The following is a 22637-nucleotide window of genomic DNA, read 5'->3' as shown; positions in this document are numbered from 1 at the left end:
AGACAGTCGATGCGTGCTGCTTTTAGTTGGGCGTAAAGTTTATTAATTAATTTAATGCTCGACGGCACTTTTCAATTTCACGTGTCTGCGCTATGAATTTATGAAAGTGACTGTCGGGCTTGGGATCCAAATCCAGGACACAGAGTTTGGTTAGAAAGTGATGACCCAGCAGGGAGACGCACCAAGGCTGCAGTGCCGCATCGCTGCTAGAGATTGGGGATTCGATTAGCGCTGGAGCAGCGGGAAGGCGCCATTGTGTGGATAATACTACTTACCTCTGGTCAGCCGGGCAATCGGTTTCGCATTCGATTTCCTGAAACGTCAACATAATCGAGCAATCCAGCGCCGTGGCTCCCAACATATAAGCCTGCTCCTCATCCGGCTCGAATTCCGCATCCCCGGCTCCTTCGATTGCGGCCAAGAGACCCCGCAGCGAGTTGTAAGTGGGCCGGGAGTGGTCGGAGTACCCGGATTGCCACATGAAGTCGAAGTGGCGCTGCAATTGCCAAGAATCGTTACTCGCACTGCACAAAGCCACTTGGCCGCCATCCATTGCCCATTTAGCCGCCACTTCCACTAAACTTACAACTCCCAGCTCACCTGGGCATTTCGAAAAAATGAAGTGAAGGAAGGAAGTTCAGCCTGTTGGCCTAAATATTTGGATACTCTAACCAAAAGATACGCCTTAAGTTACAGTAACGCAGTAACTACAAAGTAGTAGAACTATTTAAACAATATATACTACACTCTATAGCTTCCTGGCTATCTTAGTGAACTGAGACTAAGGTGTTCGAATAAAGTACTGCACGAAACAGCTATACTTCTTTTAGGGTATCATAGCCCAACTCGAACTGTCTGCAATTGCCAAGGTTCTCCGGGGGCAGGCAGAATAAACAAATCCAAACGGACAAAGACTAAGGAGTTTGGGCAGCAGTTTGATTGGTTGGCTTACCTTTACCAGCAATTGCAAATTCAAAATTTTTTGCAGCACACAATTTTTTGGTAAGCGAAATATGTCCGCTTTGTTGTTTTGTGCTTGAGTTTGATTCGCAGGCTCATTCCGATTCAGTTTTTGGCTTTCATTCTGATTCACGTTGCGACTTGTCGTACTAGCAGCCTCAGCCGGAGTTTCCGGTTCCGTTTTTGTTTCCGTTCGACCTGCAGTTGCCATTGCCGAAGCCGTTGCCGTTGCCGTTGCCAACACATTGCCGGACAGTTGGTTGCTTGATGCTGGTCCTGCAGCCACCGAGGTGGCTGCCTGTCTAGTTATTGTTGTTTCCACTCTGGCCACTTTTGTGTACCTTTGGGTCGTGGCTGTTGCAGCAGCTGCTCTTGTCCGCGTCGAGGATTGACCGGCAGTGACAACAGGGGCGTGTGCCCTGCCTCCGAGTGGCAGGACAACATTAGCGGCGCCAATTCCAGCAGCTCCGGCCTTTGTCTCCGTCGCCGCAATCGAAACGCGACTCTGATTCAGCTGCTCCGGCTCCGGCTGCTCCTGCTGCTGCTTCTGGCTCTGATTGGAGCCCTCTGCTCGGTTGGATTCCGGGTGCTGCACGGAGAGAAATCAATGCATAAACACATAAGCTTCTTATGTCCACTTTAATGATATCATATTGGTGATTCACTTTCAAAGGAATACTTGTACTATTGAACCAGCAGTCAGAACAATAAAAGCAAAGCAATCAAAGATAATAATAATAATATAATTACATTTAAGGAGTAAGAGCTTCTAATAAATCTTCTAAAATGTTAAATACTTATTCAAATGGAAGCATTATTTATATCTTCACTGAACAGCATTATTAGTTGTGTTTTAACAATATGATATATGATAGCAAAACTAAGTTATTTTTCCAGTGCGTCTTACCTCGTATTCCCTTAGCAGGCAGGCCACCAGCAAATGTTTTATAAGCACCATAATTTCACTGGAGAATTTCAGAGATTTTATGGCCATGGCGATGGCGATGGTGTTGGCATTGGTTGAATTTTGTTTGTTAGCGTTTTCAATGCGCATTCCCATTTCGTGTGGTCGTTGTCGGCGTTGTCAACGTGGTGCCAAAAGGTGTTGAAGCGACACGGCCACGGCAAAAACATAGTGAAATGAGGGGAGGGGGGAGGGGGTGTGGAAAAGTTGAAAACCAGGTGGATGGACCAGTTGGCTGGGGACAGAGAGGTGGTTGCAGCCCGGAAAATGGCGATGCTGGCATTTGGCACTCGAGAATTTGTGTTTGGCTGTTGCTTCTTGCATTATTTATTGAATATTTGCGTGTGGCCGAATGGTTCGGAGTTTTCTTCTTGCGCTGCTCATGAAAATTTATGTCCAAAAGGGAGTGACTCGAATAGAAAGTAATTATAAGAGCTGCTTGAATGGCTCAAAATGCCGTAAAATGTGGCCCAAATGAATTTTAACATTTTCAAAAGAAATTAAAACACAATCCAAACTCCAAAAACCATCTCTGCCCCTCCAAGAAATCGCAAAGAATTTTCATCCCAAGCGAGACTAACCCACATTTGTATCTTATTTTCAAGTTGAATTTATTGAAAAGCGCAACTGACTTACCCGGGAAAGACACGCGAGCTCAATTCATCGAAGGAAATCGAATTCGCGTGATCGCCATAAATTAAATTGCTGTTCTGAAACACACGTAAATTATTTTGCGGGCAGGCGAGAAGTGCATCCAAGGCATCGAGCATACGACTGGGTGTACTAAAAGCAGAGAAAAGAACCAATGAAAATACATCAGCGGACATGTCGCTTGTACAGTGTGCTCAATAACTATAAGGCATATCTGAACAAAACGATTAAAGTATGGCAGGTAACTTGGTGTAGCTAACCAAAGCAAAGTAAAGTAGGGACTCCTTAAACATGATCATTACTAAAATGAAATTATACTAAGTTTAAAAATAGCCTTAGTTGCCAGTTCAGTTTCGTCACGTGCTGTACTTATGAATATTACTCTTAAAACTGATGTATATGCATATGGAATATATGGAAGATGTTGCGCCCGAAACAAAGGCAAACGAATTGGCAACAATTTTCGAGGGGTCACGGGGCATGGAGGCCGCCAGATCCATAAAATCCGGGGACAGAGGCCACGGCGGACGCGGAGCAAGCGGTAAACCGGAATGAAAGCGCAAGCAAATTGAATTTTGTGCACGGATGCACGCATGACTTGAAACAGCGGGCCGCAAATAAACGAATGAGCGGGGCGGGCACTGGAGCTGGGATTGCAATTGAAGTGGACCCAGAAACGTCCGGAGCATTCCGAGTCCAAAAGGATACAAGGAAAGCAAAAAAAAAGAAGAAAGCTGGGCACTAAAGCAGAAGGAGTGGCAAACAGTAACCGAAAGTGTTGGAATTATGAAGCACGACAGGACACGCAAATGGAGCAGATTGAAATTTATGACTCGATGTTCGTGCCAAAGGAGCAGCCTTCAGCTGCCTGTTCATTGTGCCGAGCAAGGTGAGCTCCTGGTTTCTGGTTCCAGGTTGCAGGGCTCGTCGACATACCCGGAGAATAGATCCAGCGGACAGTAGTGGCCCAAACGTTTGATTTTCCCATTGTGCATCTGTCGAAGGTTGTGAATGAGTAAGTTAGACTGCCTTCGTCATCGCCCACTCACCTTCAGCAGTTGCATGCTGCAAAAGCGACACCAGCACTTGTCCCGGGCAAAGGGCTCCTTCTCCTCCTGATTGCAGGTCGCCTCCTTTGGCTTTGTCCCTGCCCCCGATGGCATTAAATCAAATAAATCGTTGACATCACTTGCCAACTGGAGCCAGCCTTGTTTGGGTTTTATTTCGATGGCATATGTATCGCCCAGACGACGGACAGCGCTCCTGTTTTTCGTCCTTGTTCCTGCTCCACCGGCATCGTCACCTCCAACTCCTCCGCCCTCTGCAGCTCCAGTTTCATCTCCTGTTGTGCCCTTTGCCTGCAAAATTATATCGTTTCGCTTATTTGCTCTCGCCTCTTTGCCACGTTCCCCTGATCCCCATCACCATCCCCTGATCCCGATCCCGACTCCGAGGAAATGGAGTAAAAGGAAGGTGCCGGCATGTCCTGCCATGAAATATTATGCCTGCCGTGTACCGCGAACTTTTGCCCCGTCGTTGATGCCATTTTGACTTGAAAATGCAGCGGCGAGCGCAGCACGTAAAAAAATGGGAAGCAACCATCATGAATAAAGCTACCATGGTTTCGCATGGGTTGGGATCGGGGTCCTTGGCCAGGTTATCGCTGCTACTGCTCCTGTTTCTGCTCCTGCTCCTGCTCCTGTTGCTGTTGTGACATAAAACAAAAGTTGTTGCGCTGATTGTATGATGAGTAATGAAGCCGACGACCGGCCGGCACGGCACGGCATGGACGGAGTTCTCCATTCGCACTTCCCAACTTGAAATTGAAAATTAACATTTAAAGCCGCAATTAAAGGGTTTTTTCCAGCACTCACCTTTTTTTCGCCATATTTTTGTCCGCCCGCAATGCGCTCCGTGTGATGGAACGAACACACAATATGGCCTTAGTTATGGCCACGTTTTATATACATATGTACCACTTTCTATGGCCTCTTTTTTTTCCTTGCTGCCCCTGCTCCACTGGCTGTTTGTTTCCTTTGCTGGCAATTTTATTTCGGTCAATGCTTTGGCACCAAAGCCATAAATTCAATATGTACCCACCAAGCACGGCGAACAAATAGCCAAAAAATTGCAAAAAAAATAAAAGGAATGCCCGCCCGCAGATGATCGAACAGGGGAGTACCCTAAAGTCCTGTAAGGGGTGTGCTACCCGAACACCACGTGTGCCACCTGCTAGCTAAGCTACCCGATGTACATAGCTGCCCGTTTCTGTGGAACATGGAGCAAATAATAAAACTTGCAGCTATGGCGGCACTTTCAAAGCAATTTCGGCATCTTTTATAACCGCACAAGTCCGAAAACCCAATGCCCAAAGTCCAAAACCCAGAACCCAAACGAAACCAAACGAATCGAATTGGCCAGTGGCTGCTATTGGGTGTGGGACTCGGTTGCAAGTAACGCCAACAAAGTGTTTACACTGTTGCCCACTTTAATTCAAAACAAAGAACCGCTGATTTATGGGCCTCGGCCAGGGTTTAGCTACGAATTTGGATGGCGGCGGAGGTGGCACTCGTGGGTTTGTTAGCCTCCGATGCTACGGCACAAAGGCAAACTACACCGCAGCAGGAGCAGCGGAGTGGCGGCTGCTTTGGCTAACGTGTCCAGCACATATGGCCAAAAATGCCAATATTGTCCTTGTACAAAATACACAATTTATTTGGACAGCAGTAGCGGCAGCAGGAGCCACACGACTCCGCCCGAAAACAGCAGCCTCAGCATTCTGTTTCCGGGGGAAAGGGAGCAGGAGCAGCAGCAGGAGCAGGACCATGAACAGGATCTATATCAAGAGCTGGAGCAGCTGACGACGACCAACTCACCTGTAAATTGGCAAGTAAAACATCGAACGTGGCAGGCAATTGGGTCACATCTGGCAGCAGCAGGCCGAATGGCCCCACAAATTCCTTATCCAGACGCGAAACTGCAACGGGTTGGAAAGCACAGACGGAGTGAAAGGCGGAAAAGTCAGGCCAAATTGGGGCATGCAACCGGATGGGATGGAACGGGATGAAATGGGATGGGATGGCTGTAGCCGAATGAATGTAAAGTGCAAGCGCCAGCATCCGGCTGGCATTATTGATATATAGACGCCGATGGCGGTGGGTTAGAATGCGAAGGTGAATGATAAATCGCTGGCCAGCTCTGCAGTTTTGCAGCAGGCAGCCTGTTGCTGGCTGCGGGCATAAACCCGATTTTGATATATGGCCACGACCACGCCGTCCGCCACTAATCAGTCCCATGTGGACGGGCTGGTGCGCCAGTTGCAACAGCAACTGAAACTGAAACTGGAGCAAAAGAATCCTTCAACCCAACGAGCGCGTCAGTGAAAGGAACTGGCGATGGGGTGACGTGGGATGCGGCACTAAAACGCTCGTTTATGATTGATTGCAGTGGCTCTAAAAGGCTTTGGATAGCGGCCAGGATGAAAAGGGCGGCTGCAGCGCAAAGGCAATGGCAAAGGCCAAGAGGGAGGCACTGCAGCAAAAGCTGCTCAGATACAAAATTTGCTACCACAGCGGGACGGCGCTAACACAAAATTCCACAGTGGAGATCCGCTTGGAAACGCTCCATCGGTGAATAGTTTTTCGGTTTAGCAAACCCTAACTATAGCTGCACAGAAAAAATAGTAAGAAAGTTCAGATATAAATATATCACAATCTGATCCAATCATCTTGTTCCTTTTCATAAGTAATGAACAATACGAACAACCTGAGAGGTTGTAGGAAGCTCTTGTAAATAGTTTACTAAATTAATAAATTGAACATGTAACTGCTTCTGTGTTCGAGTCAACAAGTGCTTAAGCTCAAGATGTTATGACCAAGTGAGGATACTTCTTTTTGCACAGTGCACTTACCCGGTCGTTGGTCGCGTATATGCTCGTTTATCCAGAATCTATCGTCTTCCTTTGGTATGGCAACAATATCCGCTCCGCAGACAAACTCATTTCCTAATAGACGGCGCATTATCCCGATATAAGCCATAAAATCCGGCATTGTCAAGTCGCCAGCTGGAGATTGAGTCGGAGGTGGAGGCGAGGAATCAGCACAGAGAGCACAGGGCAACATAGAAGAGATGTGGATAAATGAAATAAACACATTTGATGCAATGGCCAAAAGATGCACAGAGATAGAGAGATACCCGAAAGGGCAAAGGGCGAAGGGAAAAGGAAGTGGGCGGCGGTTGGCGGTGGGTCAAAATCCAGCCAGGCAGGCAATAAGCAGAGCACAATGCTCCAAGTGGCCGGGAGATGGAGCAACAGCAGCTTGTCTGGGTGTTTGAAGTTGCACGCAACCATTTCCGGTCCAACAAAAAAGGAAAACTCCAGCGGGCCCAGCTAACAATAACAGGCTGGCCTCGGCACTTGAAGAAATATATGATTAACTCCCTAATATTTTATAATATTCTTGAATATATGACCAAAGGAAAAGTTATTGAATTCAATTTGCAATTAACAGCACATAATGGTTAAATGGTGAGTATATCAAATTCATGATTTTCAAAAACTAAGGTGCCATTTTATCGGCTCGTGTATACGAACCTTTTTCAGTCCCAGCTCTTTCGAATGAGACACGCTGCCCTTCCGGCCGAGCAACCTCATCCGCCAGCTCGTGCCGCTGGTGCGCCGCCTGGCGCAGTCTGCTGGATATCATTTTTGGCAAACGTAAAACTTTTTTAAATTGCGGCAGGGCGAGCACCAAATTTGCATTACCCTCCGCCCGATAGATCAACTCAATTTGGCGCAGTTCCATCGCCGCGGGCATATCCAGCAGGGCGTGCAGATTCTTGGCCGTCCACTGTGGCAGTGGCTCTGTGGCTCTAAGCCTTAGTTTTTGCCCCGTTCCCGGGGAGCGGGGTCCTCGTTCGGCTGTCATGGCCTGTGCGCGGGTGTTTTTGGTTCGTTGTCGTTGTCAAAATGCAACTGGCGCCGTCAGCAAGCGCCTGCTCCTCCGACCACCGACCTCTGACCCCTGACCCCTTCTGCTCGGTCTGCGGCGCGCCAGTGTTGATGATTGCCGATTGTGGCTTGTTGTGGTCGAGTCCTGCGGCTTTACTATTGTTATTGTTTCTGTTTCTGCGGCTCTTTCTGTTTCCCTGCTCCACCACTCCTCGCTGCCCCTACTCGTCCTGTCGTGGGCGCATTTATGCACATTTATTGGCCGGCGATAAGATGCAGCAGCCGGGAAGTCGTCGCCGGTTTGAAAGTCAGGTCGCCAGGCGCTGATAAAATACGTAAAATTGCAGGTTTAAAGCGTTTTCAGGGAAGTACTATATTACTCGATATTAGTTTTATAAGCTAACACTTTGTTTTATCCATTAATTACGGATTGTTTTTATATATTGTATATGCTTTCTCAAAGGATCATTCATCATATCATGTACATTTTACTTATTCTTTTGATTTTTATAAATAAATACCATTTCCCAGCTTGCCTTCTTTAATATTCACTACAAATGTTTCACTATTTAGCTTCAATAGCTTTAATCCTTCGCAATTTTGTTGATTGTATGCCGGCTTTTAAATTAAAATATTTATTTTCGTTTTTCGAACAGCTGATCAGCTGAGATCATTTGCAGTGTGTACACACCAGAAAATAGAATTTGCTTATGCTCAGCAATCTAGTATATTTAGTCAGTGTGACCCCTTCTCACTAAGTGCGCGCGCTTTTCAAAATTTAAAATGTATAAACAACATACGTAATTTTACTGTTTCAAAACATTTTTATTCCTTAAACATTTATTAGAGGTTGTTTTCAGTTTTTGCGAATATACTGCGAGCGATCAGTTTGAATCAACGTGTGTCCGCCAGCATGAATGACTTGGGTGCCTATCAATAATAAAATGCTGATAAGAAAAAAACGATCTTTAAGATTGCTTTCTATATTCACTCACCAGCCTCCGCCGTCGCCAAAACCGCAATCAGAGCGAAGAAAAAGCCGCAGATCTTCAGACAGTTCATGTTTACAGAGTGAATTCAAGTTCTACTTTGATTAGCGATCCGGGGAGGCTGCGCTTATATAGCTCCCCATCCGATGCAGTGAGCTCGTCAGCTGGGGGCTTTGAAAGTAGGAATTTCCAAGGGGGCTTCGAATTCCCCAGGGTCACGATCGGAAATCGAGCGCGATCTGAGCTGATAATGCGCGTTTAGCTGATACGAGACAATACTACTAAATGTACTGCCACGCGATTAAGGTTTATTGTATGTGCAAATTGAATTAGATTGAAATGATGTGTACTGTTCATCCCTATCATAAAGTGAAAATATTATTCACAGAGCATATTTATTAAGCACCCTAGCAAAAATTATGATATCTAATATCCAATTAATAAGTTATTGCTCCCAAATTCTTATTTCTAATATAGATGTAGAAAAATTGATACATTGAGTTATTTTTTCAATCAAAAATTGCTTATTATTGTACTGTTGCAAGTTTGTAATAATTTAATAATTTGTAATACTAACTTAAGTTAGTTAGGCAATTTAAAAAATACATTAAAAGGAAGTATAAATATCACCGAAAGTAGTTTTTCCTATCACCAATAGTTTGCATTAATTTAAATTACTAAAACCCCAAATAAATCGATGTTTAATGTAGAATGAATTGATCTTGACCTTCCACAACGACTAAGAAGTCGATGCCAAATGGGTATTAGGAATAAAATCGTACAATTATTGGGCAAATTGACATCTAATACAATTTGTCTCATTAATTGTTGCTGATATAAAAGAGATAATTTCCGAGTAATACACATTAACGACCTTTTCCAGGAGAAACTCCTCATAAAGGGTGTGGTAAACACATCAAACTGGATTGCATACTGCGCTGTTCGCGCCCAGTTCCAGTTATTCTAATAGTCGATAGTCGAGTGGCAGTAGTCAGTAGTCAGTAGCCGGCATTAATTGAATTGCGTAGAAAACCCAGACAGGTTCTTCCTTCACGTGAATTGCACTGAATCGCATGAACAACAGACAAACAAACAAACGAATCTCTGATTGACGAGCGAAGTGATAAAGCCGATCTTTTAACCTGTGTAATCCCCCAGGTTGGCTTGGAATCGCCCAGATCTCTGCCCGATCGATCCGCTATAAAAGAGCACTGGCACTTCAGTGGGGCATCAGTATCTCAGTATCAGTACTACCAAGCCAACCAACAACCACCAAACCTCAGAAATCAACATGAAGTTCTTCCAAGCCGCCGCCCTTCTCTTGGCCATGTTCGCTGCCCTCGCCAACGCCGAGCCCGTTCCCCAACGTAAGTGTTAAACTATTATTACTTTAAATTTATATTAATTAACTAATTATACATCGCAGCTGGAACCGTGCTCATCCAGACCGACAACACCCAGTACATCCGTACTGGTTAGGATTGGAGAACCATGTTGACCCAAAACATTTGCCTATCCATTTGGACTTTTAAATAAAAATTTTAAAATTAAAAACCTAAACTCATTTTTATTATTTACTATATGATTAATAAAATTAATGTGGGAGTGAATTTAAATAATAACAAATTTCATTATTATAAGCTTTATACACATATGTGTACATCCTATAGGAAACTCTAGTGAGCAGAGTACAAAAGTCATATTGATTCTTATCAGTGCAAATTTCGTCATCAAAACACATTTATAAAAATATTAAAAAATCAAGTTATCTGTTGAATATTGAATCAACTTTTATGATCAAAATGTGAGGCATTTTAGCACGTACTATAGTATAGTATTAGGACTAATCAAAAGTGTGCAAACAACAAAATTCATAAAGTCAAGAACCTTTTCAAGCTAATACTAGTTATAAATGTTTTTTAAATAACATATTTAAATGCCAGCTGCTCTCAAATTCCTAAAAAAGCACGTGTATAGAACAGGTATTTATTTGTAGAGTGTTTGAACTTTCTAATTGCTTTTCGTATTGAGTATTTTTCACGTGCCAATAACTGATAATTATCGTAAAAACAAGCAAGTTGTAAGCTCTTCTTGATTTTTTCTGGAATACCAGTTGAGTTTGATTGACATCGAATCTACTCGTGTCACCAATTCACACTCATCGCTTTCGAGCAGTCATGTGCAACTGGTGGATGCGCCCAACTTGTTATTTGTATCTAAATGGAAATTGTTTGCAACTTGTTTTAATTGCCCGACTTGCAAACTGCTGACGGCTAAGCGGCCAAGATGGGCAGAACTGGGCTGAATGGATGGCTGGATTTGGGATTTGCAGCGCCAGCCACTCAAGGGAAGAGTAGTTCATATTTATTTAAACAAATATATATATATAGGGATAAGTGAACGATGCCTGGCGCAACTGGAAACAATTTGCCGAGCGAAAACTATTTGGTTGTCCTGTGCTTCAGCCACTGAAACTGCTCCTTCTGCTGGCCTATTGTTTTACTTGGTGCCACGCCCACCAGCAACGCCGCCTCTATATGGTTCGTTACATCAACAATTATTTTAAACTTTCGCCGCAAGTATTTCCTTCGCCGGTTTTACGCCTGAAATAAATCGTAATAGGAGTTGGCAGTCTGCCGGCGACAAGGTACATATACATACATACATATATATATATATATATATATTTATGGTCCTGCCGCCAGGACCTCTGGGGCCCAAGCTAATCCTTTTGATATTCGTGCGAAGGAATTCCCGGCTACGCAGGAACAATTTGCGCCGCTTTTGAAGTAGCCAACTATGCTGGCTACTTTTGCGGTGGAAGTGGGTGCTGTTGGGCAAGTCAATAAGCGAATCCCTACCTCCTGCAGATTCCCATCCCATCCCAATCCGCAAATCCGGAATTTTGCGATTCGCTTTTGGGGCAAATCGTTCAGTTTCAGGCTGCCCCGCTACCCATTCAAAGTGATTTTCAGCGCAACTTTTAGCCAATCAGTATTTGATTCCCTTTTTTTGGCCAGCGGGCGTTTATTGAAAATTAATTTCGAAAATTTTCGCAACTGTTTTAGCAAGTGCAGCTGCGAGGCATACTCCGATCCTTTTTATACCCAGCCCCGAAACGAAATGAACAAATTCCCCAGTTCGGCTCCTGTCCGCCCAGAATTCTGCCCCCTGCACTTTGACTATTTGCCTGGCTGCACCTGCAGACAGTCGGTCAACAGGGCAACTAGCTGGCCAGGATGCGGACTGAAACTCACAGGCTGACTGCTCATGGGGTGCGAATCACGAACCGAATTGCCTAACTGCTTCTCGAGCAGAAAGGACTCTTGAGCTCACCGCATTTCCATCCACGTCGCACGGCGTTGAAGTTTCAGCTTGGAAAAAGGCAATGCATTCAAAATCAGGGATTTTATTTGGAACCGGACGAAAAAGTTCACTTTTACCTTCGGTCTGCATAGGGAATTTGAGACTTAGTAACTAAAAATCTACATATATAATAGGTTTATTGGCAATCAAATGGAACGGTTTCATTTTGTTTTTACATTTCTTTACATTGCAATGTGATTGTATTGATATAGATATTAAGGTATTAGATATTAAGGTACACATTACGATTGCCCAAGGCCTGTTGCTCCCGACCATTTTTGCAGTTCCTGTTGCCATTCCTTCCATACAGTGCCTCAAACTCGCCCAGCTGACGCCAGTTGACCACGGATATATTGCTGCTTATCAGCCAGGTGGTGGGCAGAACGACGTCTCCGTTGTCGTAGGTGCCTTCGTAGGAAAAGTAATCAGATCCGAATGGTTGAAGTAGTGAGCCCAAGTGGAAGGGCGGAAGCTCCATCGATGATCCTGGCTGCGAGATCCACTTGAGCTGATCGGTGACCTGCATGAGGTGCTCGTTCTTGACGCAACTCAGTTCAAATAGGTAGGACAGGGTGAGGTATTCCAAGTTGTTCTCCAGCTGGGCGCATCGATGAAGTGCCTGCAGCTCCAGGCAGAAGTGATAATTGCCAATCGAATGCTCGGATTTGAGGCTGCCCCACTTGAAGATCGCCTCCACAAAGTGGTATCTACCAAGCAGATTAGCCCCACTGAGCTGGGGCATAAAATTGTTCGCAGTGTATATCCGCATGATCACAGTGCTTCCGTTGTTCTTCAGAACAGTCGCCATCGGAAGATCATCGTAGTACGTCCATTGTAAGGGCATCTTTAGGTCCCTTTTGATAATATTGCTCACCGGTATAGTAATTGGCGAAGGATGCATGGCCAGGTTCGTTTCGAGTCTCCTGTTGGCCACTGCATTACACAAATCCTGAAAAATGGTTCTTCCCGAACAAACATTCACGATAAAGGCCACGGCCATCGTGCAGCTGATTAGCATCATGATGAGCCTCGATTCCTCCGCCAGTTGCATCATCAGGCCAAATGCTCTGATGAACTTCAGCCAGCATAAGTCTATCAACGGTGACAACATTCTACCAGTTAATTGCAAATGTCAGTCAGATAGTGGAAGTGGTTGGTTAACTGTGGAATAAAGCTGTGGTCTATATGCAAAGGCAAAATTAATCCTTTTATTATCTAACAGAGGGAGGTATTGAAAGAACAGACTTAATTTCACATCATTCATTCTAGACTAGGGACATAATTATACCCACACGCTCGCCTGCACTTGAAGCCGGGACGAATTAGGAAATCACGTGGCAAAGGCTTTGATTCCATGCTTTGTTTGGCCTCTCAATTAGTTGCCTCATTGCATGACCCACTTAGTTATTAATTACTCAACAGGCTGGAATCTCTGGCCAGAGCCCGTCACTTTGAGCAATCCATATTGGGCACGAGCCTAATCCAATCAGTGCTTGGAGAACTGGGCAAGTCAGGTGCAGTGCTCTCGATTGTTGGCGGGGCATCTCGAATGCGCGATGGCCAGGCACTCGAAGTGGTTCGGATTATTAATTTGCAAGGATAGGTCAGTTACACTTCTAACTGGCACATTTACGACCGTGTGCGTCCGAGGCTCGGTTGTGCCCAAGTTTAGTTGCCCCAAAGTGAGCCATTCAGTTTCAGGGCCCATGAAATTGTGACCCCCACAGGCCATGAATGTGGCATCCTTTTGTTTGGGCCACCACGTTGGATGCACTGGAAGCGGTGAGCCATAAAGCAGATAGGCCCACGACAAGGACAGGGGACACACAACGATGTCGGTTTATGGGGCTTTGTGCCAGGACACACACACAAACACTGAGAGACACGGACACACACACAGCGCACACACAGGACTCGAAGGCTGGGCAACTGGAATAAATACCTAGCAGAGACAGGACTCCTGGGCGGGGCATCCCGGGTCCTGCATCCTGCGTCCTGACTGCCAAAGTTCTCGGCGCGTGCTTCATAAAATAGTCATAATGCATGTTTTTATGAAATATGAAGTGGCCAAAAAGTTGCTGCCCAAGCAAAAGCCAAACCCACCGAAACCCCTGGCGTCTGCGTTGGCCTATTTGGTGCATAAGCCAAAACCAAAATGTAAATATTTTGCCATGTAATTATTTGTATACAGGACTCGAATCCGTCGCTTCTCTGGCCTGTGTGTGTGAGCTTATGCAGAGTCTTAAATGTATTAGTGAGGCCATTAAAAGTTGCCAAGTCTCCCAGGAGAGCAAGCCGAAGAAGTGAAATTGCATTGGGATTTCGGTCTTGGCTTTGGCTCCCATAAAATAATCATCTATTGCCAGCAGCATCGTTGGCAGGAAGGATTTTCGAGTTTCGACCGTTTCAAAATGCCCGACAGGTTGGCTATACATATCCTGTGCAGCCGGGATACTTAATTTCGGTGCCACCAAAAAAAAACGCTAAGTACGAGCAGGACATTTCCGTGGCCAGTGATTTAAACCGAACAAATATTTTAAGCTTTCAAATTTAAATACTTTTCCCTACGTATATTTGCCTATGTCCTTTAGAAGGTTCTTTTCTAATACAAGCATCGTTGTTTGTTGTGGTCATAGGTAAAGTTGTTTGCGAACAGGACTCACACGCACAAGAGTCCTGGCCATGACTATGGCTATGGCGACCTTTTGCGATTGACAGGCTTATGGGTTTATGCTCAGCTGAAACGCTTTTACGCCGAGCTGTGGCTACTGTCAATATTAACTGCTGCCCAGTAATTAAATTGAGACCATGGCAGGCGCACAAAAACGAACGGATATTATTGCCCCATGAGGCAGCTTTCGTTTACGGACCACCAAACGCTTGTCACTGTCGGTTTTCGTAAGGGAAGGGGTGTGGGGGGTTAGGTGGAGGGGCTGTTCAGTTCGTCCTGGCGATAACCTTTGACACGGCAATACACAAATATCGCTGCCGCCAGGCGAGTTGACATAAGTAGGAACATAATAACGAATTTATCGCCGCACTTATTTTCACTTGCCTGGGCAGAAATACGCATATTGGAGCAACTTTTATCGCTGGCGAAACAAAACTTTCCCGGTCGAGAGTATTTCCCGATTTTCCGACTTTGGAAACTTACTTGCTCTTCTCGTTCCAACGGAATTAGCAAATCAATGCGTTATTTTGGAATTCGATAGCTTCAGCCAGGTATTTGAACTTTTAGCACGAAACAACAATTCGAACGAAAAATAGTGAAAGTTTCAATTTGACAATAATTTCTTGGCTGACGGGCGAAACTGACGTGCTTCACTTGGAAAAACTGACACACAAAGCCAGGCTATATATTAGAATTTTCACTATGCTATTCAAACATCCTTAAAGTGCAGCTCTTGTCCTCGGTGTTTGATTAGCGTTTTCTCTCATTTCGCTTCCAGCGCAAATGTCCTTCAAACTGGCGAATGGTATCCAATTTCAGCTGCAAAGAGTTATTAATCCCGAAATTTGAACCCCTGACCCCACCTCTCAATGAAATTGCTTGTTTACTTGGAATTATGCAAATTTCAGCGCAATCACAGAAGTGATGAGGCCAAATGACAAATACGACCCCCAAAACCACCGACCCACACCCATGCTATCCATGGTATCCTTGTGTCCTGCCATCTCGGCCATTTTGGCCATTTTGGCCAGTTGCATTGCAGCTCTGTAACTAAAATCCCCTTAAGTGCTTGCTTTGGTTGGAAATTGAAAAGAAATTATTATAACTTGTATTTGCATTTCGCTGGCTGGACTTTGGCGGATGAGTTGAGATGAAAAAGGGTTCCTTGGACGCCTCCGGCGCATTGGATGTCGAAAGTTTTCGTTTTGGGTTTATTTTTTTGGGGGGGCAACAAAAGTCAAGGCATCGTACCGAAGCCGAAAATGTATGCAGTGTACGTGGAGTGCAGGGCGAAATTTGTGCCCTTTTGCTGATAACAGCGATGGATCTGCCTTCGTCCTTTCGCAGGACTCGTTATTAAAAAACTTTCGGCGAGTGCGTCGCATGTTTGGTTCCGCAAGCTACTCGGTTATTTTGCTACTTACTCGTATTTTCCTAGCTCGCTGGCGAAAGTTGAAGTTCAAAATTAAAAGGATTAGCGAAGGGGCGGTGGCAACGGGGCCAAAAGCAACTTTGCAGTCTATTTAGTGCTACGGTTATTTTTTCGGCACGCAAATTTGGCCAGTAAGCAAAGTTTTTTGATTGCAAACTTTCAATGTGATTGCAGGGCATTCCTTTAGTTTTGCTTTGCGCTATGAAGATGGCTGCAACTTACTGAAGGTCCCCGCCCAAGCAATTTTTTGCACCTTAAGTGGATCGGGGATTGTTCTGCCTGCTGCCAAATGAAATCTAATTCAATTTCTAATAATACCCCAAAGAGAGTGGGACATAACTTTGTCGAGACATGCTGCTTTTGTGCTGCTCGAAACTTTGTACTTTCCATACCATATGTGTGTTTTTTTTGCTCTGGTCTCGGGTCTCGAAATTGAAAAGCAAAACTTGGCCTGCAGTTGAGAAAATGGAAACTGCATTTGTATACAATGCATTCGAGCTGTCCAAAGTTCAGGGTCCTTCCGAGATCCCCAGATCCTTTAGACTCTCTCTATGAGTGTGTGTGGCGGTATGTGGCTGTGTGTGTGTGTCGCACCAAGCTGTCAACACATTGCCTTTGACTCCGAGCTCCGGGATTCAAATCGAGCACTTCCTTTACCGCTCCCCCACCCTTTGTTGTTGTTTATCGGAGCGCAAAAGTTTGCGATGCAAGCTGCAAAGTTTCGGACAACTTTCCCACCTCCACCTCCACCGCCTTTGTAAGCTGCAGCAGCAAAAACTATTAAAAGTGTATCGAATCATTGGAGCTATGGCTATTTTTAAGCCGAGCTTATCGAATTACTCCTGCAACATGGGGAAACAAAGAGGTAAGCTAAGTGACAAGCGTGCTTATGCCACTTCGGTGTTTCATTTGTCTATGCTGTGGATAAAGTCGCCGAGGAGAGGATAACGAATGTGGAATCACCAAACTTTAAGCAGACTTTAATGGAAATGTACTCACTTTTAATCTCTAATCTTTTCGCAAGCTTTAAAGTTTTCCCAAAATCAGTTGTCAAACTGAATTTTGAAGAATTACCATTACGCGATCGATTTGAAACTGAGTGCTTAAGATTAAGTGCATTTGCTGATATAGTTTAAAGCTTGGTGAATCTAACTTTTTTTCTGTGCATAACTGACTGCAAATCAATGACAAGTGAAAAGGTACCGAAACCGTGGCCCACAGCATTTTGCCAGCCAACTAACTGAGCCATCCTGCAGTGGGCAGTTATGCCAGGACACGACTCCAGCAGCTTGTCGATGACTCCCAGACAACTGGCAAAGGAGATCCGTGGAGTGGCAAGGAGTCTGGCCGATGGGTGAGCTGGTAAACTGGTCATGTCAATGGACGCAAAGTGTCCCTCTCCCTGTGCTACGTGACTGACATTAAGTATTGTCAGGGCACTGCCTCTCGCTTTTTTTCCATCTTTTCGCTAGCCACGTTTATTACTCTTGCAAAAATCATGCAAATGTCCTGGCCAAAGGATGCCGGGCCAGGACAGCCACGCCCCGCACCGCCCCGCGCCGGCTTATGGTCGATTTCGAGCAAAGCAAAGTGTCCTCTAATGGTAATGGGTCCTAAATGCGCCTTTCAACCTTGCCAGCTGTTGGATCCTCGATTCCCCCCACCCCCCACACACCGGGGAGCATTCGGGAAGTGCCAAAGCGAAAATAATGTGTCAAAACATAAAAGGGGTCCAAGGAGACACTCAATTTGAGTGCCAGCCGAGACTCAAAAGTGAAGTCCAGAAAATGCTTACAAGTGCCTGCAAGAGGTTACTCTTTATCCTTAAGGATATGCCTTTAAATTTGTGACATTAAACAAATAGTTCAAGCTTCTTCTTTAGCTTTAACAATTCTGTTTGCCAGTGGAGTGCGATTAAAAATCTGCAAGCTAAAAAAATCATGGAAATTTCACTTCTGCAATCTGCGCCAATCAATTCGCAATCTTGGCCTCTACCACAGCAGCATTACCATTTCCAATCCCAACAAAATTTCATTTACATTTTATTCAGCAATTCTCTCATTTCTTCTAGTGCAGTATTTTTTCCTCGAGCGGACTCAGCGCGATTTTCAATGAGGAAAACAAATAATTTTCCTACTTTCATTTGCAGCATTTGCTCTGTAGCTGATGGTTTTGCCATTCGCTTTGCGATTGCCCTTGGCGGTTCACAGTGGAAATGGTGATCAAATTGGCAAGTTTTTCGTTGGAAAATAGTTAAAATATTATTCTTAGATATTATTTTCTAAAGAAAGTATATGCAGTAGCCTTAAGTACGGAGATCCCTGTCCTCACTTAGCTTGATAATGATATTAACCCTGTAACGAAAGCCACCAACAATTGACCTTCTAGTTTGTGACCACTTCATTAGTCGCGAGCTGATTGGAAACTTCTACCACGGTGCATTGGTTGTGACATTCCGATCCACTGCGGTGGATCCGCATCCACGGCGGAGTGCTTCTTGCCCAGGACGACATCGCCAGTCGCCGGAATCCTTTGCTGCTGCTGCTGCTGGTGGTGGCATTAATATGCAAAGTATGATATGCTCTTGAGCTGCGATTTGTTGCACTCGATTGGGCGAGCTTAAATTTACATGCAAATATTGAAACGCCAGCCACGTGCCACACAGCGAGTGGAGGTTTAGCAAAGGGCAAGGACGAGGGGACAGGACAAATATTTGCAGTTCATTAATGTTGTGCTAGCGAGTGTCATTGAAATTGGATTTGTCAAATGTAATCGCATTATTATTTGAGCTGTGTTCGCTGGAGTAGAGGAGGAGCCCTACCTGCTTAATAAAACCACTTGGAAAAACTAGCATAAACCTTCTTATCAAAGGTCAAGTTAATCATGATTAATTCAAGTTTATAAACTAAGTGTTTGATAGGATTCTTTGGGACTGAGGCCTTCTAAGTCAAAGGTGCATCTTCGACCCGTATTTGCAGTGCCCAGCACAGCACTCGCATTGCATTTCAATTAGGGGCATGTGTGTTTCCCCCCATCCTGACCCGCATGTGGCATTGTCCCCGGATGCGACCAAGTGGAAGTAGTCACCTGGCTGAGGAGCGCGTGCCTGGCGAAGTTAAGCGGCACACGACCTGCGGGCAGTGCAACAATTGTTACCTGTTGCCCGGGACACGTGTGCCCATTAATCCGCTCGATGGGCAGGGAGGTGGAAAGGTGTGGAAGGGCGGCAAAGTCGGTGTAAAAGAGGTAAGGTGCTGGTTTTTTTTACCCACCCCTTCCGGCGGTGACTTAATCCAAGGTGCGAAAATGCAATGAACTCGGAAAATATGCCCAGCATCAATGGATATTCATCCATTCAAATGCGTGGCATGTGCCGCTTAGCCAGGGATTTGCCTGGCATAGGAAAGGATTTCGATATGCCCGCTCGAAGTTATTCTGCATATTGAAATATATACGAAGGCATGCGAGGCATTCGAGCGGCTCAAACTGCGCTGGCTTTAAGGAGGCGGAAGTTCATCAGGTAGTGCGCAGGATGTGCGTTGTTTACCCGCCCTGCAGCCGCACAATCGGCCAGGACCTTGCTGGCCTTAACTGGACAAAGTACGTGTAAATCCCCGGGCCCTAATGTGTTCCTCATGGCCTATTGAACGAGGCCTATGCACGGCTAATAGGATTGCCAAAACCCAGTGCTGGACTATGCTGTGGGTCGGGGATCCTGCAGGATGCTGCGGCATGAATGGTGCGGCCAGGACGAGGAAGTTGTCTAATCTGTGAGCGCTCGCCTTACGCTTTTGTAGCTTACACTCGCATTTGCATTTGCATCTGAATGCAATTTTAATTATACAATGCCTCCGGCAGGTCCTGCCCGGCACCGTATCTGCAACCTGTCTCTGTCTTTGTCTGCGCTTGCGATGCTGTGTCCGTGTCCGTGTGACAGTGTGTCTGTGTGTCGTTATCCTTATGTTTTATGCATGCGGCAACTGCGCGTTAACCGTTGCCGTTGCTGCCACTGCAGTTACCGGTTGCCATAGTCGACCGTTTGCCGATCTTTGTTATGCCGCTGACCGGCTTCCTCTTCTCCAGTGTCGCGTGTCCTGCGTCCTGCGTCCTTTGGCCCGATTGCCCTTGCAAATGCATGCAAATTTAAACAGTGATTTCTGGCCATTCAATTGACATACAATTTTCCACTCACTACCAGGGCCAGAAAAGCAACCAACAGTGCTGGACAGTGGATTTCCTAGGCTCTGGTACCTCTGTTTCGCGTATCGTGCTCTTAGTACGCTTTTTACCTGAGTTAAAACAGTTTGTTTACCCGAAATCCAATTAAACAATATGGCTGATCTGGTATGGGTAATATTGCAATGCAACTCCCTCAGTAATATCCCTTCACTTTATTGTTATGTGCATATGTGCATGCTTTTTATCAATTTTATTTACGCTTTTGAACCTTTGTAGTCTTGAAAAGATTTAATTTATTTCATATGGGAATGGTACCAGTATAACTTTAAATAAAAGTACCAATTAAGCATCAAGTTTCGTTTGAATTTTTCAATAATTTTCAAAGTGTTCCACCTTTCACCCGATATATTTTATCGTGGTACCCTCGTATGAAAAATAAGGCGGAAGTTTAGCCAGCACTACACCTGCATATTCATATATCCTTGCGGAAGGAGGAGCGGGGTTGAGTTATAGCTGCGCGCTGAATGGGGAGCGTTAATCAAACGCTAATGAAAGTAAATCCTCCTTCGAGCGCTCAATTTGTTAACCCAGGGCGGGGATTGAACCGGGAAATAGTATTATAAAAATACACAACGGTAAACTTCGCTAATTACATCAGGAGTGGAACGCAGTCGTCGTCGAGCAGCAGAGCGCAAAATAAATTGCACCACACACACAAGGATATGCCAGGATTTGCAGGTGGGTTGTGGGTGAGGTGCTTCAGGTGGGAGTAAGCTATAACTCGTTGGCTGGCGCAAGGACATGGCGCACATGCGACTCACGCAAGGACGTAATACCGACAAGGACACCCTGCGCCACGCGACTGTGACACATTCTCGCTTTTTTTCCCACTCGCTTTCCGTCCGGCAAACTCCACAACCCAACCTCGCTGGCATCAAACGCTTAAAAAACAGGTATTTAAAAGGAGGCGACATGTTTCTTATTTCAAGGACGACAGTCGGCACGGGTATTCAGATGTGGTCGGGACCGGGATGAGGCTTTCCGGGGAAAACGTCTATGGCATATCGGGTTGCTGGAGAAGGAGCACATTTGTTGGACCGGAAAGTGCGGACTTTTTCACAGATTCTCAAATTGGAATTTCAATTCTAGATCAACATTTGCCTTAAATTTCTTTGGAAAACACTGCATAATTTGCAATGCTAAGAAAGCGGTGCCCTAATGAAGAGAATGGATGGCCAGCCATGTCCTTGGGTCTTGGATACGAATTTCCTTAGTTGCACTGCCTGATTAATGATGGTACCATTGGATCGAATTTGCTGCATGACTATGTGCATTGCTGTGTGCATGTGGGTGGATGCGGCAGGACCTGGGTGTTTTGGTGTCTGCACTTAACCCACTGACAGCCGCGCAGTTGGAAAAACTTTTGAGCTCTGCTCCAATTGCTTCGGCAACTTTAAATGCGTTTTTTTTTCATCGCCCTACCCTGGAAACTCTGAATGTGGGGGAGTGCTAACTAGGTAAGAAATATATATAAATAAATATAAATCTAGTTAAGTTTGATGTTATTGTGACTTAAGTAATTTGATCTTAGACATTTTGTAGCTAAAAACAGTTGCATAAAGCAATGATATTTCCTAGATTTCCTATATAATAATATAATAATAATATATAATATACTAATCTGTGAAATTCATACAAGGATACAAACAGATTCGAATCCCCGGGGTAAGGCACTCCTTTTTTCCTGTTTTCTACGCTCCTTTTTTCATCTGGCAGAATTACTTTCGCAGTATTTTTCTTTGGCTGTTAATGCTGCGTAAGGATGTTGCCAGCCAGCCAGCCGAGTTGTTGCCTTTGCTCTGAGTTGCTCTGAACTGCTCTGTGTTGCACTGTATTCATTATTTATACGCAGGTCCTGGCAGTCAGAGGCTTTTTGCATTGTGTCTGGGCTAATAAAAACGCAGCAGCATCAGCAGTAGGAGCAAGTTGTATTTTCTAGTTGAATTGAATGCCTGCGGTTAGCTGCAACGTCGTTTCCAGGACGCAGGAATTGCTCCTGGCCAGCAGGACGACTCTTCCTTGTGCTGCTGAGTTTCTTCACCCTCTCTCCCCACCCCTCATGTTCAGATGCCTGCAAAAAGTTTGTCCTCTGGTCAGCAGTGCGTTTTGACCACGTCCATGTCTGCATCTTGTGCAGCCAATGAATTGAATTGTTGCCTTGTATTTTGTTTTTTGCTCTCTGCCTTTCGTTATGTGCTTTTGTTTATGTAGGCGAAGCATAAATTTTCTAAGGTTTTAGTTTGTGGAAAATTAATTTTTTTTGTGCTTTCTTTGTATCTGTAAAGGAGCCTTCCTGCTTATGCTGTATTTGCTTTTATTATGTTTTATGTGCCGCACAGACAGCAATGAAAAGGCCAAGGGGGCGAATGCGGAAAGTTCGAGTAAAAAACCAGGAGCAAGTAAATTAAAGTTTT

General features: G+C 45.0%; 4 protein-coding genes across 12 annotated transcripts in view; 1 reads left to right on the top strand and 3 right to left on the bottom strand.

Moving 5' to 3' along the window:
• Positions 1-20: 20 nt before the first annotated feature.
• Positions 21-8213, bottom strand: LOC117136035 (inositol-pentakisphosphate 2-kinase). Of its 5 annotated transcripts, XM_033296658.1 has the most exons (13): positions 8048-8213; positions 7170-7849; positions 6486-6638; positions 5452-5552; positions 4450-4517; positions 4193-4391; positions 3625-3933; positions 3512-3570; positions 2561-2707; positions 1868-1925; positions 953-1549; positions 276-496; positions 21-206 (listed from the first exon to the last, which is right to left on the bottom strand). In XM_033296658.1, exons 2-13 carry the CDS (start codon positions 7501-7503, stop codon positions 47-49), a joined length of 2406 nt encoding a protein of 801 aa, XP_033152549.1. In that variant the 5' UTR covers positions 7504-7849; positions 8048-8213; the 3' UTR covers positions 21-46. The 5 variants fall into 5 exon arrangements, with proteins under 5 accessions (XP_033152549.1, XP_033152545.1, XP_033152546.1 ...); XM_033296654.1 differs by lacking the exons at positions 4193-4391; positions 4450-4517 and having other exon boundaries at positions 8048-8211; XM_033296655.1 differs by lacking the exons at positions 4193-4391; positions 4450-4517 and having other exon boundaries at positions 21-203; positions 8048-8211.
• A 114-nt stretch (positions 8214-8327) lies between these two features.
• On the bottom strand, positions 8328-8632 carry LOC117136037 (immune-induced peptide 14). The gene is made up of 2 exons (XM_033296667.1): positions 8522-8632; positions 8328-8456 (listed from the first exon to the last, which is right to left on the bottom strand). Exons 1-2 carry the CDS (start codon positions 8586-8588, stop codon positions 8383-8385), a joined length of 141 nt encoding a protein of 46 aa, XP_033152558.1. The 5' UTR covers positions 8589-8632; the 3' UTR covers positions 8328-8382.
• A 1110-nt stretch (positions 8633-9742) lies between these two features.
• Positions 9743-10075, top strand: LOC117136915 (immune-induced peptide 4). Its single transcript, XM_033298049.1, has 2 exons — positions 9743-9882; positions 9942-10075. The coding sequence occupies exons 1-2, from the start codon at positions 9807-9809 to the stop codon at positions 9992-9994; spliced, it is 129 nt and encodes a 42-aa protein (XP_033153940.1). The 5' UTR covers positions 9743-9806; the 3' UTR covers positions 9995-10075.
• Positions 10076-11999: 1924 nt separating this feature from the next.
• The window catches only part of LOC117138540 (carbonic anhydrase 1), a 32762-nt gene continuing 22124 nt past the window's right edge, over positions 12000-22637 (bottom strand). For 2 of the 5 annotated variants that reach the window (XM_033300680.1, XM_033300681.1), the window contains one exon: positions 12000-13062. In XM_033300680.1, the coding sequence (XP_033156571.1) occupies positions 12105-12992 (888 nt within the window). In that variant the 5' untranslated portion in view covers positions 12993-13062 and the 3' untranslated portion in view covers positions 12000-12104. Of the gene's footprint in view, positions 13063-15035; positions 15862-22637 lie in introns of those variants that run through there. The other 3 variants (XM_033300683.1, XM_033300678.1, XM_033300682.1) reach the window with 3 other exon arrangements.

The sequence above is a fragment of the Drosophila mauritiana genome, chromosome 2R, assembly GCF_004382145.1.
Source record: "Drosophila mauritiana strain mau12 chromosome 2R, ASM438214v1, whole genome shotgun sequence".
NCBI classification, from domain to species: Eukaryota; Metazoa; Arthropoda; class Insecta; order Diptera; family Drosophilidae; genus Drosophila; species Drosophila mauritiana.
The sequence above is the reverse complement of the archived record's forward strand: the minus strand, read 5'-3'. Positions and strand labels throughout refer to the sequence as shown.

What these genes read in the sequence shown, in the direction of transcription:
- LOC117136037 (XM_033296667.1), bottom strand. Translation starts at nt 8,588, where the DNA reads ATGAACTGTCTGAAGATCTGCGGCTTTTTCTTCGCTCTGATTGCGGTT. An exon ending in TTTGGCGACGGCGGAGGCTG is followed by an intron (nt 8,457 to 8,521) that starts GTGAGTGAATAT and finishes TATTATTGATAG; the next exon opens with GCACCCAAGTCATTCATGCT.
- LOC117136035 (XM_033296658.1), bottom strand. Translation starts at nt 7,503, where the DNA reads ATGACAGCCGAACGAGGACCCCGCTCCCCGGGAACGGGGCAAAAACTA. An exon ending in AAGAGCTGGGACTGAAAAAG is followed by an intron (nt 6,639 to 7,169) that starts GTTCGTATACAC and finishes CTCAATCTCCAG; the next exon opens with CTGGCGACTTGACAATGCCG. An exon ending in CCAACCCATGCGAAACCATG is followed by an intron (nt 3,934 to 4,192) that starts GTAGCTTTATTC and finishes ATAATTTTGCAG; the next exon opens with GCAAAGGGCACAACAGGAGA.
- LOC117136915 (XM_033298049.1), top strand. Translation starts at nt 9,807, where the DNA reads ATGAAGTTCTTCCAAGCCGCCGCCCTTCTCTTGGCCATGTTCGCTGCC. An exon ending in CGCCGAGCCCGTTCCCCAAC is followed by an intron (nt 9,883 to 9,941) that starts GTAAGTGTTAAA and finishes TATACATCGCAG; the next exon opens with CTGGAACCGTGCTCATCCAG.